General features: G+C 56.9%; 1 protein-coding gene across 4 annotated transcripts in view; it reads left to right on the top strand.

Annotated features, from left to right (window-relative positions):
- Positions 1–514: 514 nt before the first annotated feature.
- The window catches only part of DOK4 (docking protein 4), a 40,918-nt gene continuing 21,580 nt past the window's right edge, over positions 515–19,852 (top strand). For 2 of the 4 annotated variants that reach the window (XM_054048685.1, XM_054048682.1), the window contains exons 1-2: positions 515–690; positions 13,396–13,664. In XM_054048685.1, coding sequence (XP_053904660.1) covers positions 13,599–13,664 — 66 coding nt within the window. In that variant the 5' untranslated portion in view covers positions 515–690; positions 13,396–13,598. The other 2 variants (XM_054048683.1, XM_054048684.1) reach the window with 2 other exon arrangements.

Raw genomic sequence — 19,852 nt, 5'->3', positions numbered from 1 at the left:
CTCACAAGGTAAGGAGTGAGGTGAAGAGAACAGACACTCTCCAGGCTTAGGCACTAGACTGGGACCCAGGAGATTGACTGTAAACTCCTCCGGTGGGGACTGTACCAGCACCTAACCCAGTGGCCCTGATCTCACTTGGGCTCTCTAGGTGCTGCCTGGGACAGAAATAATAATTAATGATCTGGGTTCGGTTCCTGGCTCCGATGCAGACTCATTTAATTGGTCCGTGCCTCGGTTTCCCCTCTGTAAAATGGGGTGGGATAACACCCCTTCCTTTCCCTCTAGACTGAGAGCTGGTGGGGGGCAGGGGTTGGCTCAGTCTGTATTGTACAGTGCCTGGCACCACAGGGCCCCCACCCTAAAATACCCCCGAGGAGAGGGGCCGAAAGGGGAGGGGTCAGGCTTGAGCCCACCCTTTGCATGGAGCTGGGGGCCGCGCCCCCGAGCCCGCGGGAGCCGGGGAAGTGTGGGCTGCCCCTCTCCTCGGAGGAATACGGCGGCGGAGGGGCTGGGCTGGGACGTGCCCGGGACCGAGCAGGGAAGCCGGGGCAGGGCGCTGCGCTCTGCCCGTAGCGCCGCCGCCGAGCTCCCCGCCCCAGCCCCGGCGGCGCGGCCAGGACACGGGTGTCCATGGAGCCGGGGCGCAGCGGGCTCGGGAGACGGGCAGCCGGGAGCGCCGGGGCCGGGCAGGTAGGAGCCGCCGCTCACCGCCGCGCTGGGGGGCACCAAGCCCGCAGGAGCCGGGCGCTCGGGAGTCCCCGGGGAGCGCTAAGGACGGGATCCGGATTGGGGCACCCCCTGGGGTACCCACCGCCCCCACCTCTGCTAGGATCGGGGCACCCCCTGGGGTACCCACCGCCCCATTCCCTGTTATAGGGGAACCAGATCGGGGCACCCCTTGGGGTAACCACCGCCCCTGCCCCTGCTATAGGGGGACCCTGATCGGGGCACCCCCTGGGGTAACCACCGCCCCTGCTATAGGGGACCCTGATCGGGGCACCCCTTGGGGTAACCACTGCCACATCCCCTGCTATAGGTGACCTGGATCAGGGCACCCCCTGGGGTACCCACTGCCCCATCCCTACTATAGGGGACCCGGATCAAGCTGCTCTTTTCCACCCCAACAGCATGGTGTAGAGGGGCTGTTTCTTTACAGCAGGATGTAGAGGCCTTGGGGCTGTTTCTTTTTAAAGGAGCCCAGAGCTGGAGAAAGAGTCCAGAACTCCCCTTCTAATGGCCCCCCAGACCTTTCCCCTCCGTCTAACACCATGGGCCTGATGAAGTTCTCTCCTCCTTAGGGGTCTGTCAGCTCACACCAGGGGGTTGGCCTGTCTCCTCTTTCTAAGGTAGCCCCAGGAAAGAAACCTCTCTCCGGGGAGCTCTGTATTTCACCCCTTGCTAAAGGTTTCCCAGGTTGGAGCAGTCCTTCCACCCCAACACCAGAGCGGTGGGTAAAGTTCCCCCAGAAAGGTGCTCCAGATGGGGGGTTTCCTCTGTGACCCCTGGGTGATCACATCACTGATTATTTCTTAATTCACTTAGCCCACAGTCCCAGTCCCTCCGGTTTTGCTGTGTCAGAGAGGAGCTTTTCTGGTGCTGAGTTGATTGGGTGCCCGCTCCTGTGCTATCCTCAGTGACAGCAGGCCAGGAGCCTGCCTCTCTGGGCTGGTGGTTGTGGTGAGCTGTGCTTAGAGAGGGACCAGATGAGGAGAGTGGCAGTAATGCTCTGTCTCTCCATAGTACCGTCGTCCATCCTAGGATCTCAAAGCACTTCGGACTCGGGAACGAATTAAGACCTCTGGGTGTTGTTATCCCCATTGCGCCAACGGAGAAACTGAGGCACAGAGCAGTCCGTGATTTGCCCAAGGTCACAAAGTGCGGCAGAGGCAGAGCCTGTGAGTGGGCAGGATGGAATCAGGGCAGAATTTGATTGGTGCTTTTCCTTGAGGCAGTGACACAGCCAGGGGATGAAGGTGCATTTCCCAGGACCTCAGGGACCCTGCATTGCAACTTTTCCCATGGCTGCGGACGTGTGAGCTGGGTCCCACCTGGGGTTGTTCCATCTGGCTTGCTTGAGAGACGGGGTCCCACATCACAGAGTCACAGCCGGAGTCCCTCCTCTCTCCCAGGGCATGACTTAAGGAACCTGTAACTCCTCTTGTACCCGCTCTCCCCACCACCTTGTGGGTCACACCCTGATAAGATCACATTGCTGTAGGATGTGACTGCAGTGGAGACAATAAGGGTGTGGGCAGCACAGTTTTCACAAACCCTGCTGCCGTCCCTGGCCGGTGATAGGACGGACCCGGGGGGGGGGGGGGGGGGGAGGGGCAGACAGCTGGATGTGTGGTTTTTACTTTCCTAGGGCAGGAGAAACCCTGATAAGATCAATGTGCTGGGGGTAGGGGGCCCACAGCAGAGACAGCGGGAGCCCTGCCTAGGCATTTCCAAAGGCCTCTGATAAGATAAGATCACCCTGCTGCGGGCTCTTTTCTCTCCCAAGGTTATTGGTTAACCTGCAGGATTCCTTGGCAATAGTGTTTGTTTAGAAAACAATCCACCCAGGACGAGCCCAGGTACAGGATTCTCTGGGGTCAAAGGGAGCCAGGCTGGAGAGGAACCCAGCCCTATTGCATGGGACCAGTGTTCGGTCTAGGCTGGGAGCCTGGCTCTGACCGGGGCTAGCGCCCGGCTTCCAGAGGAAGGTGTCCGAACCCTGCAGTGGACATGACCCGTGGCTAAGCTCCATCAGTTAGTGGCTGGAAGGCAGGTGACAGGGAAAGGTCCCAGTCTCTGCCGTAGGATACCTCACTAGGGTTGGGCGGGTGAAGGAGTGCCTGCTGCTTCCAACAACAGCCCCTTGTGTCTCTTCCAAGGACACCCCTGTCCGTAGAGGGGGTGTCTCCACGGGTGACCCACCAGACGGCTGCAGCTGCTCTTGGAGGCTTTAGAGAGAGCGCTTGAGATTGTGCCGCAGCGTAGGCTGACCCAGACTGGAGGCCTGTCAGAGACTAACCCTGTGAAACGTAGCTGTCAGAGACAGGAGAGACACGTTATTGTCCGGTCCAGTTCTCCAGTACAGTATTGTTCTCTATGGGAGAGCCCTTAGTGCTTTGTGGTGTGTAGCTTTAAAAATCCTCTGCACTGGGGCTGCCATCCCTCCCATGGCAGACTGCCGCCCCAGTTCATTGCAGCCCGCGATCCAGGATTCGTCCCGATGGCCCGGCTGCATTTGCCCTTCCCGCATGGAAGAGGAGCAGTTTTTGATCCCCTGGATTGACCCCGCCCTTTCTCCAGACCACCTCTGGAATTCCAGAGCAGGTAGAATGTTCTGGAAATTTGAGAGCTCCTCACTCATTTCCATAGCACCCAATTAGCTTCATCCCCACTGAATCCAGCAACGTTCAGTGAGTGTCATAACTCCATCCTCTGAGCCCTAGTCACGCCCCGGCCGTCTCCCTCCTCGTCTCAAAACCTAGGCTTGAGTGGAAGCGGAGGAGAGACTGAGACCCAGAGACCTGCCGAATGGAGAGACTGTAGGCAAGCAGGACCCGCGTCGTCCTCCTTACAGTCCTGCAAAGGGGTCTGGCTCTTGGAGATGTTCTACGCGGTGCCCACCTTTGTTATAGAGAGGCCCATGGGACTGTTAGCTCACTGTATTGAACTGACCATGTAAGGAGTCCAACCAAGCTGAGGTGTATGGGCACCGTCGAAAATCTGCGCTCGTTGCCTGTAACAAAACCTGCTGCACGTTGGTGAAGTGTGAGCTACACAGCCTGAGAAGTTGACTCTGGAATCATAGAGTTTAAGGCCAAACTGGACAACCTGATCATCCAGGCTGACCTCCTGTACATCACAGGCCACCAACACCACCCAGCAGCTGCACGCCAAACCCAGCAACCAGCAAACTAGCCAGCCTCGGGTGGGAGGCTCCTGTTTCTCATGTCCCAGCTGGACGGGCTCGTCTCCTGGTTTGGAGACACCCCTGCTTAATAGTTACATCAAATTCCCCCCCGTCCTCTCTTACTCCATGAACAAGCTGTAGGGGGGAAAATACCCCCTTCCCTATACCCCCTGCAGCAGCAGCGTGATGATGGTGTCCTGTGCCACAAGGGGAAATCCCTCGTGTGTCGGGCAGGGGGCAGCGCCTGGGGACAGCCAGACCGTCCCGTTCTGGGTGTTCTAGACATCGTGATCTGGAACCGGTTACAAGTCACCTAGGTGTAGAAGACAGGCCCAGGGCCCTGCCGGAAGGTGTTTACAATCTAAAGCCTGCACCGGCCGGTGTTGCTCTCACAAGCTTGGACTGGCTACACGTGTGCCATGGGCGTTGAGGTCTTGCTTTTTGGAAGCCGCTGGTCTCCATTTGCAGAGATGCCCCTGCAGGGTTTCCCCTTTGACTTGTCACTCATGGGCGCCTTCTGCTGGTGTGACTCCAGTTCTGCGCGTGTGTAAGTCAGGGGCCGAACCCTCCCGGCTGCACACGAGCGGAGCAGGCTCTAAACGGGTGCTGTGAAATCAAGGGGCTGATGGATTTGCCTGCACACCGGCATAGGGGGCCAGACAGGCGCTGTGCAAAATTCCCTCCCCCAGCTCTGCCAGTGCCCCTCAGTCCTGCCCTGCAGCCCCCCTGCTATCCCAGCCCTGGGCCCTCCCCCAGCTCTGCCAGTGCCCCTCGGTCCTGCCCTGCAGCCCCCCTGCTATCCCAGCCCTGGGCCCTCCCCCAGCTCTGCCAGTGCCTGCTCGCCCTGCAGCCCCCCTGCTATCCCAGCCCCGGGCCCTCCCCCAGCTCTGCCAGTGCCCCTCGGTCCTGCCCTGCAGCCCCCCTGCTATCCCAGCCCCAGGCCCTCCGCTGGCTCAGCCAGTGCCCCTCCGTCCTGCCCTGCAGCCCCCCTGCTATCCCAGCTCTGGGCCCTCCCACAGCTCAGCCAGTGCCCCACCGTCCTGCCCTGCAGCCCCCCTGCTACCCCAGCCCCAGGCCCTCCCCCAGCTCTGCCAGTGTCCCTCCGCCCTGCCCTGCCGCCCCCCTGCTATCCCTGCCCCAGGCCCTCCCCTGGCTCAGCCAGTGCCCCTCCGCCCTGCCCTGCAGCCCCCCTGATATCCCAGCCCTGGGCCCTCCCCCAGTTCTGCCAGTGTCCCTCCATCCTGCCCTGCAGCCCCCCTGATATCCCAGCCCCAGGCTTCCCTCCCGTACCCCTGCAGAGGCCCCTCAGTTCATTCCCGTGCCCCACACACTGCCCTCCGTTCTAGCACAGGTGGTTCTCACCTGAGCAGAGGCGGCCCACGCTGAGCGCCTGTGAGGTGGTTTAATGGTTTGCACAAACAGGGAGTGGATGAGATTCAGAAGCTTGGTTTCTCTGAGGGGCATTCGCCAGCCCGACCTCTAGAGCTTAGGGGAGCTGTACTGCTCCCTCTGTCCATTTCCCATCCGATTGTCCCCCCTTTCCCTCAGATACAGCATCCTTGTGTTCTCTGCCTCCTCCCACCCCTTGCCGCTGTCTCTCTGCACAGCCCCTCCACACCTGCGTGCCGGCCTCTCTTCTCACTGCCCTGAGCTCACCCCGGTCCCCGGCTGCTCCAACTGCCAAGGCAGTGGTTCGATAGCTCCGTAGCGCAGCGGTGGAGTCGGCCCCTGCTCCAGCTTCTTGCATCCTGAGCTGAGATTGCGGGTTGGCTTTTCCGGCTCCCCTCCCTTCCGAGCAGCGGCTGTCGCGGATGCTGGGGCTTGGGGGAGAGTGAATCCAGACAGGCGGTTTCGCTCTGCCTTCCCAGCTCCCCTGCTGTTCTCATGATGACCTGGTTTTGTGTGTGGGGGGGAGCTATTCCATGTCTGGGAGGGGGCAGCTTTTCAGTGTCTCAGATGTGCTCATTGCTGTGGGGGCTTCCAGAGGAGAGGCTCCTGGCCACCTTGGCTTGCTGCTGGATAATGACGTGCCCCTAGGGAAAGAGAGGGCAGGTCATGTGCAGTGTCAGGGCCAAAATTCAGGGGCCTCGCTGAGCAGAGATGTCAAGGCCAACTCCTGGCAGGGGAATAGACACGACGGAGGCTGTTTGAATCCGGATCCAGAGTCCGGGAAGGAAATCCAGCCAGCGGGCTCCTCTCTGGGCTTTGTCTCCTGCTCCTCTCTGGGTGGAGTGAGAGAGGTTTGTACTAATAGAGCTGGGCACCTGCCTGGGGTGGGTGGCAGGATTCTGAGGACTCGAGAGCCTGGACCAGCCTCTTCCGTGCCCTGCCGTGGGTCAGTGAGAGTGAACATGGACGCACGGTGCTTGGTACGTAGCACTGCGTCCGGGGACCTTTTGTGCCTCCCCGTCCGTGTGCAGCTGAGCCCAGGGCACATTCAGGAAGCAACAGACCTGGCCGAGCAATATATGTTCTGGGGCTCCTGACCAGGCCCTTTTTGTCCCATTGACTCCTTCCTCTGCTGTAGCGCATTCTCTATTGCACGGCTACCAGCACTCTGGCCAGATCCAATTCAAAGGCATTGAGCAGTGAGGTTCCCACCCCTTCCCTTTCGGAGTCTGGGGTCCTCTTAGAAAGCCAGGCCCGCTTGGAGAGCCGGTTGCAACCCGGAACTGCCCGATGCAGCTAAAGCAGATGGTTGTAGAAGTACCGCCCTGGGCTGTCGCATGCTTTGGTAATGTGGGGCTACACAGTCAAGAGATGATGCTGTTGGTTCACAAGTGGTCCAGGCACTGCTGTGTTATAAAGGAGTCCCGGTGGGATGTTCCTGGGCTCCCTGACCTGGTAATTGTTCTAGGGTAAACGCCGAGTAGATTGCTTTCCCTGACATTAAGCCTTTTCTCCCTGTTAATTTCACCCTATTAACACTGCTGCTCAAATCCCCTAATGCTCCTCCCAGGCCCCTCGCTGCACGAGCAAACCACAGTGTTAAAGTCCTGTCTCCACTGCACCCAAAACCGGTTTAGGATTCTCGCCTCTGACTTGGTTCCAACCAACTTGGGTGAGTTGGGTCCACATTGCCAGGGGCGGATTAGGGTTTTGTGGGCCCTTGGCCAGAGCAAGTGTGGGCCCCTCCCCACCCCTTCTGCCTGCATTATCCCCCACCCCAGCTTCCCCCCGTCCCGTGCTCCAGCGGGCTTCCCCTGCTCCACCCGGGGCAAGCCTCCGCTCCCCGGGTAGGCGGAGTGGGTTGGGGCACAGGGGTGCCCATTTTTCTGGAGCCCCCCAATTGGCTGGGGCCCCTGGGCACAGGGGCTAATCCGCCCAGCGGCTAATCCGCCACTGCACACAACAGCTGTGTTTTACAACACAACTGTGTGTCTGTCTAGAGCGTGTATCCTCAACTACCCCACTTCCTCTTTGTAGCCGTGCATCTGGGAAAATCGGGGCAGCTTCCCCACGGCGTCCTAGCAATGGCGAGAACGCCTAGAAGATGTACGCACGTGGCACCCGCAACATGGGGCAATGCATTGTGGGATGTTCTGCCACAGGAAGGTCTGAGAAGGAGGAGGAGTGGCCTGTTCAGCTAGTCAGGCACAATTAGAGTCATGTCATTAGTGTTGGGCTTCCACAGTTCTCTATGTGAGAGGCAGGCTGCCCTAGTGGATAGAGCACTCGATCTGGGCTTGGGGGACCTGGGTTCTATTCTTGTCTCTGCCACTGGCCTGCTGGGTGACCTTGGGCAAGTCACACCATAGTTTCGTGCCTCAGTTTCCCCATCTGTAAAATGGGGATAATGCTACTGCCCTATAGAAAAGCTTGATATTATTCTCCATAGTGTCATTTTGCAGCATTGATATTGTGCTGAACCAATTAACAGGAATCCTGTGCCAGCCAGCAGTGAAGACAGGTTCTTACCTGCTGAGGCACTGAATTGAGTATGAGCCACGTGGTTTGCAGATGCAATCAGCGTTTAGACCCCACTGCACCGCCGGCGGGTCACGCGCTCCGTTCCCAGCGAGGGCCTAGGTTTCCCCACCTTTGGTCGAGCCCAGCTTTGGAATTCTCTTGCCGTGGCCCCTGGAACGGAGACCCAAGCCGCCGCCACGCAACGCGGAGCCGGCGGTGTTCGGCTTCTGAGTAATTCTGTTGGTTTTTATGATCGCTTTGAATTGCATGAATTATTTAACGTGCAGCCTCCGTGACTTGCTGAGAGCGGCTCCAGCTGGGCCGGCGCAGGCAGGCTGTTGTGTGCGGTAGATGGCGGTTGCCTTTAGGAAGAAAGCAAGACGCTTGCTGCTTCCTTAGGAGTGGCCCAAGGCTGCGGCCTTAGGTAGCCTGGCCGCAGGACGTGAAAGCTCAGATACCGCGGTGATGGGCACAGTCTACAATCCTTCAGAGAGACAAGGTGGGCGACGACCAGCTTCTGTGGGTGAGAAAGACAAGCTTTCGAGCTTCCACCGGGCTCTTCTTCAGGGCTGGGCTGTCACTGCTGTCTCCTGGCTGCTTGGGGGCCCATAGGAAATGAGTTTGGTGCCTGACTGTCATTGTTCCCTTTTGGCTTTGTGGAGCGTGCGGGGAGCCCAGCACCTGACAGGATTGGGCTCTTGGGAATGAACATCACCCCACCCCCCCACACTCCGTGTTCACGACCGGTGTCTGCTCTCAGCAGCAGCATTGGGCAGAGTGACTGCCCACGGGGAAGCTGGCACTGCCCCGTGCCTTTCTTGGGCATGGAGGCCTCTCGTCTCTAGGGCTGTTGGATCTGGCGCCCGTTCACCAGCGCTGGGTGTGCTCGGGAAACCCACCCATCGCTGCGAGTGCTTTATTCAGAGCACGCGGGGAAAACCACATGTGGCCGAACACTGTGTGGGGCCGTGGCCGCAGACTCGCAGATGCTGACTTGGAAGATAATTGCGTACAGCTCTCTAAAACGTGTAGGGGACGGCATGTTTCATAACAGCGGAACGCCCCTCAGAGGCAGGAAAACGAGCCCTGTTTCCTTGTCTCCGTTGTTTTTTCCCCTTCATCCCATGTGAGCCCCACCGGTTTATTATGGTAGGGTTAGTCGTGAACCGGCAGGTCCATGCATTAGTTTGCTATTGTAGAGGTGCTCATAAACCCTGAGCTGCATCAGAGGTTTGTCACTGCCAGGTTGGTCATAGGCTCCGTGTACTGATTTGTTATTGTAGGGTTGCACCTAAGGACAGAGTGCCACGCACTGGCTTGTAGCGATGCTCAGAGGTATGGGCTGCGGCACGCCCTAGTTTGTTGCTGTAGGGTTGGGCATAAATGCTGAGCTGCCGTCAGTGGTTTGCTGCTGTTTGCCTGTTCCAGGAAACAGACGTGGAAGCCTTTGTCTTCGGGATATAAGGCAGCTAGGGAATCACAACGGGTGTCAGGAAAAAAGGGGAAATTGTTGGTAGGTTTCCCCCCCTCCCCTCCTTTGACAGTGTCCCTTAAAAAAACAAACAAGAACCACCCACATCTTTTATGTTTTAAATGCAAGAGAAATGTGTGTTGCAGACAGGACTGCGCTGGGGTAAAACAGAGCCCGTTTCACAAGATAACGGGGCCTCTTACAACAACAATCCAGGATTGGGCTAAAGAAGGATTCACCCCTTCCCCATCCCAGTCCTCTCCTCTTGCCAAAAGCAGTATAGGTTCTGGTCAGATAAGTGTCCAGGTGGTCAGGGGCTTCCCGGAGTTCTCAGAGGCTCTTCGCTCTGCAGATTTCCTGTTGAGACACTTGTGGATCACAGAGTTTAGATCTGGATCTAAACATCCCTGAAGCCTGAGAGCTTGAATGGGCAGCTGCACACTTCCTGTATTAAATGGTTTCCTTTGTTTGATTAAGGAACAACAATGCAAAGAAAGAACAAAAGTAAAGTCTCAGTCAGAGCATGGTGTGTGCCTCCCCTCTGGAACAGGCTGCAGCAGCCGCTCTGAGAGCCATATGGCTGCTGCCTCTGCAAGTAGATGAATTTCTTAGAAATGTAAAAGTGCAGGAGGCAGGAAACAGGCACCTCCATTTCCAGTGTACACCACCCGCAGAGCACGCTGCTGAGTCTCGGATGCTGCCTGCTTGCGGCTGGGTTGGAAAACAGAGAGAAAAACCATTCTTATGGGATAACAGCAGTTCCGCTTCTGGCCCTCGCCAAAACCAGGTAGCACAATAGAGGAAAAATGAGTGAAAATGCGAGTTAAGAAGGTTTGGGATGAGTAATTTTGGGCTGGTTCTTATTCTACCCAGGCCAGTTTGCCCATCCCTACACAGAATAATGATGTAACAGTGAAGGTTTATCTGTGAAACATTTCTGTTGTGTTTTCTTAGAGGGTGTCTCAAATGCCAGGTGTTACTGACCAAGCGAGCTGGGTGGCAGTGGCTTGGTGAGCTGGGACTGGTGCACCTGGATCTAAGTTTCCTTTTTTAAAAAGTCTCAAATCCCTTGTGATTGCAAAGAACTTTCAAAGTGGGACCAGAGTGTGAGTGGTGTCGCGATATCTGCCTTGGGCAGCCTGAACTTTCCCATTCATCTGAATGAGATGATGATGATGATGAGATGTTGACTCTGAAACCTAACAATGGCTGGTTAACTGTCAGCTGTTTCACGGCTGATCAAGGCATGCAGTAAAGGAAACAGTCTCACAAATTATGGCGCCTGCTGTGAGTGGAGTCTAGTTTGAGTGTCCAGGGGGTGGGGCTTGGTTTGTAGCTTGGGAGAGTACCATGACATTTGTTTCCAATTCAGTCCCTGACTTCGCTCTCCCCCAGAGGTAGCATATTAGTGTCAGGCTTCATAAGAGAGAGACAAAGCCAAAAAGGAGGAGGCGATGAAAGAAAAGGGAGAGAGGGAAATGTCAGAGCAGGGAGGGTTGCAATTCAGTGGTGTTAAGGGTCCAGGGAGACAGGCTAGAGGTCTTGAGGGACAACAGAGAGGTGGATGGTTGGACAGGAAGAAGATGTGCCGAGATGGATGGGTGAACAGATGCTCCAGGTGGAAATCTGCAGAACCACACTTGAGCTCTTTGCATTTCCACTCTCGTTGCTTGAATGTGCCAAACAGGCCATCCCATCTGTTCCTCATTAGGAACTCGAGGTCTCGGAGAGATTCATTAATGCTGCACTGCTGTCAGCTCTGGCAGAGAGAACCTCATGGCACAGACGTTGGTGTCCCCGTCCCACCCTCGCCTCGCTAGTCTACCTGGCGCCGGGAACCCCGCTGTGGTGTTAAAAGCTCTGATGATTCATGCCTCATGCCAAGAACGCCTCCCTGGTGCTGTTCTCTCACTCCTGGCACCAGGATCTGCCCTGGGAACCCGATTCTGATTCGCTAAAGCAGCTCTGGCGCCAGGAAATCCACCCAGCTGCTGGTAACTCAGCCTTGGCACTACTAACCCATCCACCCCAGCGCTAGCAATACAACGTTGGCACCGGCTATGCACCCCAAGGCCAGTAACGTGATCCTGCTCTGTGCCGTTACTCCACCCTGGCACTAGATATGCAGAGCGCTGCTCGGTGCAGGGCTGCCTGCCGGCTCCGCTCCCCAGCGGAAAGAAGCAGGGTGTGTCTGTGACGCCTGGAGAGCTCTGAGCAGCAAACCTTCAGTGACCGGCTTCCCTCCCTGAAAACAGAGAAAAAAATAAAACCCACGTTATGATCATTTCACAAACGCAAGCCGCCCCTTTGGCCCCGACGGGACTGCTGGCGTGTCAGCTGTTTGCACGCCCTGTGTATGCACGAGGGCTGGTAACGTAGCCGTGGCCTGTAGCCACCCTGGCAGTGCCTGGCAGCGCTGGATAGAAGCGAGCGCCTCTCAGGGGGGAGATGCAGGAATTGTTCTGTGCCATCTGTCCATGTGCTGGCATCTTCCTCCCGTCTCTGGCCGTGGGATTCTGGCACTGTCTGCTTTCTCCTGGGGTTGGTAATCTGGTCATGGTGCCAGCCTCTCCGTGCTTGTGCCCATAACTCCGTCTCAGGGCAGCAAACTGTATGTTGGTCACTCCATTGTAGTGTCAGCAATTCTTTTGAATGGGAGTTCCTAGCGCTGACCCCTTCTGGCCATGAAAGACCCCACAACGCTTTTCCTAAAAGCCGGGGCATTCGCTCTAGCATCCCGGTCCTATTCCAAACAGCGTAATTCTGTTGTGCTTGCGTAAATCATCCGTGTCCCCCCCTCCCCACCTTCAATGTAGTGTCATTCTGCACTTCCTGTCCTAAAGTGTCGTGGGCAGCCTATGGGCCTGCTTACAATACAAAATCGCTGGGTCACTCGACCTGGCTACATCCCACTTGTCTCCTGACAGTTCCAATATTGTTGTGCCTTGTCATGTAGATGGGACCTAAACCCATGTCTGCTGCGGTCCTCCTGCCGCACAGTTCAGGGACGTGGGATCTGATATGCTTGGGCTGGTATCTAACAAATGTCACTCATTTTAATCCCAAAATGTCCTACATTCCCCACTCTCAGAGAATTATTTGACAGAAATAAAAATTCGTGCTCCAGAGGTTCTGGTGAGTGATTGATGCTAAAGGAGGGAAGCCCACACAGTTTGTTTCCTACATACATAATGTTTAGGTGCCTGTCGTTTTGGGGGTTCTTCAGGCATTTCTTTCCATATTGGGGCCGTGGCAGACTGAAAGGTATGCTTAGGTCCTGTCCGTGCTATGAGGTGGAACAATGTTTCAGACACGACACCGTGTTGTGACTTGGTTGCTCTCGCAACTTAGACGGGCCTTTTCTGTACGCTGTCAGACAGCTCTTGTGTTCCACCCCAGAGGTGGCCGCATTTCGATGCAAGGAGATTTGACTGGCATGAAAAGGCATACAAGTGGTGCGAAGGTATATTTTAAAAAAAGATCTGTCCGAGAGGAACAAGCGACACACCGTTTGGGCGCTTGATCCCCTGTTTGTCAGAAGCGTCCAGGCCTGATCAGCTGGTAGGTCACTGTGGCGTGTGTGCCATCTCTGCCATCATTTTCCTGGCTCCCAGGGTCAGTGGTAGATGGATCGACTTGGGGTACAGTTGGTCGTAGTGCTTTGTGATCTTTGGAGATGGAAAGGGCTGTAGATCTGTGAGATGATGTCATTATTTATTAGCTCAAATCTCCTGCTGCCCTGCCGCGACCCTTGCGCTTTGATTTGCCTCTGTAGTGCATTAAAGCTCTGGAGAGCCTTCCTCCGAGATGATTTCTCCAGGGCCCGCAGCAGCCTGGAGCTGTTACATCCCTGCTGCCAAGTCTCATCCCCACACACCTGTCCCGGTTCCCCTCTTGGATCCGCAGCAGATTCACAGGCATGGAGAAAGTTGGTCCTTGTGCATCTCGAGGAAGAATCGAGGGGTTAACAACTGGACTGTTCCATTTCTCCTCTTCTGTATGATGCACCTTGGTTTTTCCCGAATGGTTCAGCCAGAAAGAGAAAAGCGGGAGGGGGAACAAAGGGGAAGATGTCACTATCTCTAATCTATCTGTCATTTTTATTTTACAGCCAGTGTCGGGGAGGAGGGGAGCATGAAGCTGCTAGGACAATGCTGAGGAGGCCCCCGACCCGGACCCTGGGGAGGATCTGAAAACAGGTGAACACAGAAGGAGGAGCGAGGTGGGGGGGGAGGAAGACAGACGGAAGGAAAGCAGGCTAGGAAAAAGCCTGGAGCTCCTTGGGAGTGGATCCCGGCTGCAGAGGGCTACGCCATGGCTACGAATTTTAACGACATCGTCAAACAGGGCTACGTGAAAATGAAGAGCAGGAAATTGGGGGTAAGTGAGGAGGGGATTGTGATGCATGATTCATTATCGCTAGCTTTGAAGGTCTCTCCTCCCCCCCCCCCCCCCCACCGCTTCTCCCTGCTTTTGAAACACCGGGGCAGCTGCAAAATTCAGAAAGACCCCCTGCCCCCCCTCCCCCCAGTCCCTCTTTTGTGTTGAGAGCATCCTCGCTCGAGATTCTGTCTCTGGGTTATGCCCGAGCATCTTCCTCAACCCCAGCTGGCTCTGAGCGCCCGTCCCCTGGACTCCTGTGCCGTGGGGAGGGGGCTGGCCGCTCTCGCTGGTCATTCTGGGGACGGGGAAAGTTGCAGCTGTGGGGTTTCCGCAGGGGGAAGGCGAGGGGGGGTTGTCCTTTAAATTCAGCTGTAGGAATTTCCCTCCGAGAGCAAAAACTCGGCTGAATTTGGATCAGCCCAGCAGACAAGCTGTGCCTGGATCATTTTTTTGGAAAAAAGCATCTGACCCCCTGGGTTATTTATAGGCGAAGGGGAGAGAGGCGAGAAGATGGTTTTGCACTTGTTGCGTTCTGTGTAATTCAGTAGGAATTTGGCACTGTGGTTTGTGCTCGTGCTGTCCAGACAGGGGAGGCTGCGGATTTAAAGCCACGATTCCAGGCCTAGCGGCCAAACCCAGCTTAGATCCCTACACCCTGGTCGCCCCTGGGCCCCTTCCATGCCACTGACTGCGTTTGCACATGACGTCAGCACCGGCTAGGGAATAGTTAAGTCGCCCGTTGGGTCCCGAGCCTGTGCATCGCCTGGGATCCCCGGGAGGTTGGTTGTGCAGGCGGAGGAGTGTGTGGGTGGAAGTCGGGGGTGGGGGAGGCGTACATGGTGCTGTACTTCCCTGTAGCCCTGAGGGGGATGGGAGGCAAGATGGGATGTGTTAGCAGGTCACTGACTTGGGGCCCAGAGCTGGGCATGCTCCGCTCCCATGGATTGCAATGGGGCCTTGAGGTGATTTCCAAGGATTGGGTCCTTAGCGAGAGACCCGGGGTCATTGATCTGCTTACGGGAATCACGCTCACTGCATGGACTGGGTCCCAGGAGCTCTGTGCCGCTCCGGAGCCAGCGGCAGGCAGAGGCTGCTCGAGGCGCAGGGATGGCAGGGGGAGCTGCTGGTAGAGGAGGTGCAAGTTCTTGCTCCACCCTGCCCCTCCCCCAAAGAGCCGTTCATTTTTTGTCAGGCAAGATGCAGGTGATCCCACGTGACTGGGGCTCCCAAGCTGGTTGGCTTGACCCATATTTTAGGCAGAGTTGGAGGAGAGCCGGTGTGCTTCGCATTTCAATGGAGAGGGCTCCGTACCGGGATCCGTTCTTAAAGGGGCCAAACTGCAGTTGCTGAGACAAAGAAACCCCCAGCCTGGCGCTGGGTGGAGCCGTGGGGCGGCGCACGGGCCTTTCCCCCCCCTGCAAAAGGAGGTCAAACCCTGGTTCATGGCAAGGGCAAGATCTCGGTCTGGATGTGAAATAAACCATCGCACAGGTTATTTGGCTGTGAGTGGCATCTCTGCTCGGGATGGAGTCAGGTCTGCGGCAGGGCAGGGTGGACGCTGGTGTGGGGGACCAGGGTTGGAATAGCATGGGGGGGCTGTGGGTCAGGACTGAGGGGCATCAGCGGAGCTGGGTGTTTGGGCCCAAGCACTGGGATAGAAGGGGAGCGGTGGGTTGGGCTTTCGGGGCACTGGCAGGTCAGGAATAGCCGGGTCCCCACATCTCCGCTCTGGTGGATTGCAGCTGGGCCTGGCTCAGCTGTTTGAGGGCAGGGTGTGCACAGTGTCTGGGCTCTGGCCAGCACTAAATCACCCCCAGATAATGTCACCTAGCCATCCCGCCTGCAGCCGCCGACCAGGCACATTCTTCATCCCGGCCCTGGCTGCCCCGGGTCCTGCCCATGGGGAACGGCAGCTGTGGGGAGCCCGTCGAGCATCCCGATGTTCCCCAAGCGTCCACGCTGCAGCAGCCCCTGGGCCCAGCCACAGGGTACAGTTTGCTCGTGGCCCCGTGGTGGGCTGCGGGATCCAGGGCTCCAGCCCTCCAGAGGGACTGCCTGTGGGTCTCGGCTTTAAAGTGGAGTTATTGCTGCTGGGCACCAGCCTGCCCACTGGAAAGGAGCGGCCCCTGCGCCCTGCCGTACGGGGTGAGAGAGGAGCCTCGCCTCCCCACACTCCCTGGCATTTCCTGCCGACAAGGCGGCCGGTTGCAACGTGGCCCATGGGAAACCCGCTAAGTCTCCCAGGCCAGTCGCTCACTAAAGACTTGGGGATTTGAACCGGCGACCTCATGGTGAAAGGCCTCGTTGGTCGGTCAGCCCCAGGGCCCTGCGCCAGCCGGATCTCTGCCGTGCCCTGCTGACCTTTGCCAGCTGCGATCCTTTCCTCGTGCCACTGAGTGGGTGCGGCCTTCTGCCGAGCCAGCAGATCGGAGCCGCCCGGGTGCATGTGGTGGATCTGCGTCTATCTTGGGCATGGTAAAGTGAGACAAAAGAGCTTTCGTGGCTTAGTGCTTCTGTCACGCATTCACCTGCCCTTCGCCGGCATGAGGGATCCAGCCTCCCAAGCTCTCCTCTCAGATGGGTCTCTAGCCCCCTTGGGCAGCTGGGGAGACAGAGCCCCAGAGCTGGGGGAGGGGGACAGGCCAACGTTTTCCCAAAGTGGCTGCTTGAGGCATCCGGGTGGGTCCCTGGAGGCATCTGAAACCAGTGGCCGCGCCCGGAGCTTTCCCAGCATGCTCGGGCTCTGACGGGTCCTTGTCGACGCCAGGAGCTGTCAGCAATTCTCTCCCCGCTGCTCCAGCGCTGGTGCAGCTTCAGGGGAGGGAGCCGGGGGGTAGCCGAGGTGGCGAGACCCAGCTGTGGGGACGCCGGGCGTCTTGAGCGGGGAGGCCAAGCGCGGCTAACGTTGCTCCCGCCTCTGGATGAGGGAGAACGTCTGACTATCTTCCATGCCGGTGCCGCCTCAGCCTCCTTCCCCTGGTTCTTGCTCCTGGCGCCCCGTCCCTGTGTGCCAAGCTCCCCTCTCCTCATTCAAAGCCCTCCTATAAGGGGCACGGCTGCTGTGAAGCCAGCGAGCATCGGCCAAGTGCTGCCGCTGGCATCGGGTGCTGAAGAGAGCGAGGTTCTGAGGGGTGGGCCCGGGGCCAGCCTGGGAGTGAGGAGAGGGTCCCCCAGCCTTGTGTGGCTGGGATACATCCCCTGCCCTTGCACTTCCTCTCGTGCGAGGGCTGTTCGGTGAGTGCTGCCCTCTGCAGGACTGGGTAGGACTCGGCCCAGCCCAGGTGGCCGTGCTGATGCGCAGGGCCGAGCGTCCGCCGCGCTCTCTTAACGCATGGGGCAATGGCCTGGTGCCGCCTCCTCCTAAGGACATAATGCGGCCTGGGCCTGCAGCAGCCTCTGGCTCTTCTGGTTGGCATTATCTGCCCCTTTACATTGTGAGCTCCTCAGGGCGGTCTGTGTCTCCCATTGGGTCATGCACCGTGCGTAGCCCGCTACTGCCACTTAACGACACTGTGAGGTTTTGGGGTTCAACCCAGACCAGTAGGGGGTTCTGTCCTCACCTGCCCTGCCATTCTGGGGGCCTCTAATGCTGTGCTGCTGCAGGTCACAGCCCGGATCCCGGCCACCAGCATGCGGGTCACAGCCTGGCTTCCACTGCCTGGTTACTCTTTGCAGAGTGACTCCAACGCCTTGCCCCCGGTCCCAGATTGCCCCCAGTCCGCCTGCCTGGGTCGTGTCCAGCCCTCTCCTGGGACACTCACAGACGTTGGTAAGTTCGTTGCGTCTTTACAGAGTCAGTGCGCTGCGGCTCGTTAATGTAACTGGCCTTTGACATACACCCTCATTTCAATCCCAGTGCTGGTCTGGTTTGGATCAAAAGTACAACAAGTTTATTTAATCCAACAGAGAGAGGATTAAGTGATGCCAAGTATAAGGAATAAAGATAGATGGGGTTACAAGCAAACAGAATTTAAAATACACTTCTAAGGCACAACGTGGTTTCAGAAAGGGACAGTCTTTGGTAAGTAGGGTGACCAGATGTCCCGATTTTATAGGGACTGTCCTGATTTTTGGCTCTTTTTCTTATATAGGCTCTGATTACCCGCCACCCCGTCCTGATCTTTCACACTTGCTCTCTGGTCTCCCTGCTGGTAAGCAGGTTTCTCACCTACACTCAGCTCCCGGAAACGTCAGCCTCTTTGGGTGACGGAGCCAATGCTCTGTGATTTTTAAGAGCTCTGGCCTCTGGAATCCCCCAAGTGATGGATGCCCCCCCCAGTGTCTTTTTGCCCCCCCTTGTATCACCCCAAAGTTCATTCTTCAAGCTTTCTGCTGCTCTTCCTTTCTTGTGGATGTCCCATCCTCCTGCTGATGCGTGTGCAAAGGGACTTCCGACGTTTTGATTCCAGGCTGCTTGATTTACATTGGAGACAGGTAGACAGCAGCCACCCCTCCCGTCTGGGAGAAAACCTGTTTCTCCCTTTGTTTGGTCGCAGACTTTAAAGCACAATATATCAATGAGGCTCCATAAATCTTCCTGCAGTGTTAGTGTCTGCATTTTACAATGATAATCAGCAGTGCGTCACAGGCTTTTATAAAAGCCCTCACTCCTTCACTGCTGTAATACAGTAACATCGTATACAGTCAGTTGCTTCACGTGCTTCCGCCCCCCTGTCTTTGTAGCTGAGGCTATCTCCCCTACTGATGCCTTTCTTCACCTTTTATGTAAATGGACCTTCCTTGTCTCTGGTCACATGTTGCCTAATTTACATCAGAGACGCTTTCGAGCAGGTGGAACACGTTCCTTTGTCTGCGACAGGCGTGGCTTAGGCCAAATACATTTTAAGGACATCTTTGCAGCATGTATCTCTGAAGTCCTTTGGGGGTTTACCGGACGTACATCGTGCGAGAATATTGATGATCAGTGAGTTATTAGTTTTCCAATGACGTATGACATGCCAACTTTGGGGTATATAGCATGACCACAGCGTGTTCGGTGTAGTGAGTATGCCCGGACTGACGAGTTGCTGATGCAAAGTAGTGAACCCCCACTGGGCCTCTGTCACATGCACCCCAGGCCAGCACAGACAGACAGCTCCTGCTCTCGTTGAAGCCATCGGTGGTGTATGGAGCTGCAAAACGGCAGTGCCTTTGTTTTCTGAGTACTGGCCCTTTAAATTCCTACGCGCGCTGACTGTGGAGGCAGCAGCGGCATGATGCACACACTGTGCTCTCTCTTGTGTAGCCTTCATTTTAGTTTGTTCCTGATTATTTATTTTTCTCCTTTAAAATAAAAGGCTGAGAGGAGCTGAATGCCTGTTGGATGTGGCAGGACAATGTGGTTGACTCCAGCCAGGGCCAGGGAAAATGACGGCACAGGACACATGGGATCAGTTCCTTGCTCTGTCACTTAATCTGGGCCTTGGTTCCCCATCTGTAAAATGGGCACATTGATTGGTGTCTGTGAGGCGCTTAGCTATTGCAGGGCTGGGGCCAGCGGTGTCCAGAACTAGACTAGCATCCCACTCACAGAAGCCTCTGGTATCGTCGTCTTCTCTGTAGCCTCAAAGTGAGTGGGCTGTAGCCCATTTCTGACACTGAGCCAGGCCCATCTGCTGCTTATCAGGGACCATCTGAAAGGAGCTTCTGTTCCTGTCGGGGGCTGGCACTTCTCCAGTTCCCCAGGTGCTGCAGACACTCCCCAGACAGAGGTGTGTGAGGGACACACCCGCCTTGGAGGCAAGAAACAGTCAGGCCTGGATCCTGTAAGCCAGAGGTCTGTGTGCAGAGGGCTACAGGACTGGGCCCCTGGGAGCGCTGGGGTGGTGGGAAGTCTGCGTTCCCTGGACCAGCCCCCTCTGCAAATTGGCTCTCGGAGCCTCGCTGGCTGTGGGTGTCAAGGGCTCTGAAATCTGCATCGGGGGCTAATTCTCCCAGACAGCTCAGTAAAGATGTTTTCTTAGAAGCAGCCGGAGATTCGCCGGAGGCGGGCCTGGGCGACCGGGCTGGGAGGAAGTGCTACGTGCCAAACAGCCGCTGCGCTCCCAGGGGGCTTGTTATGTGTCTGCAAAGCTACAGCGCTCTGGTTCCCTGCGTCTGGGCTGTCCAGAAACCTGGGTGTTTCGCACAGGCTTTCATCCTTCATGCTCACCGCGCTCCCTCCCGCACGGGGCGCAGAGCAAGTC

This window comes from Malaclemys terrapin, chromosome 14 (assembly GCF_027887155.1).
Source record: "Malaclemys terrapin pileata isolate rMalTer1 chromosome 14, rMalTer1.hap1, whole genome shotgun sequence".
NCBI lineage: Eukaryota > Metazoa > Chordata > Testudines > Emydidae > Malaclemys > Malaclemys terrapin.
This window is presented reverse-complemented; position numbering and strand designations above follow the sequence as displayed.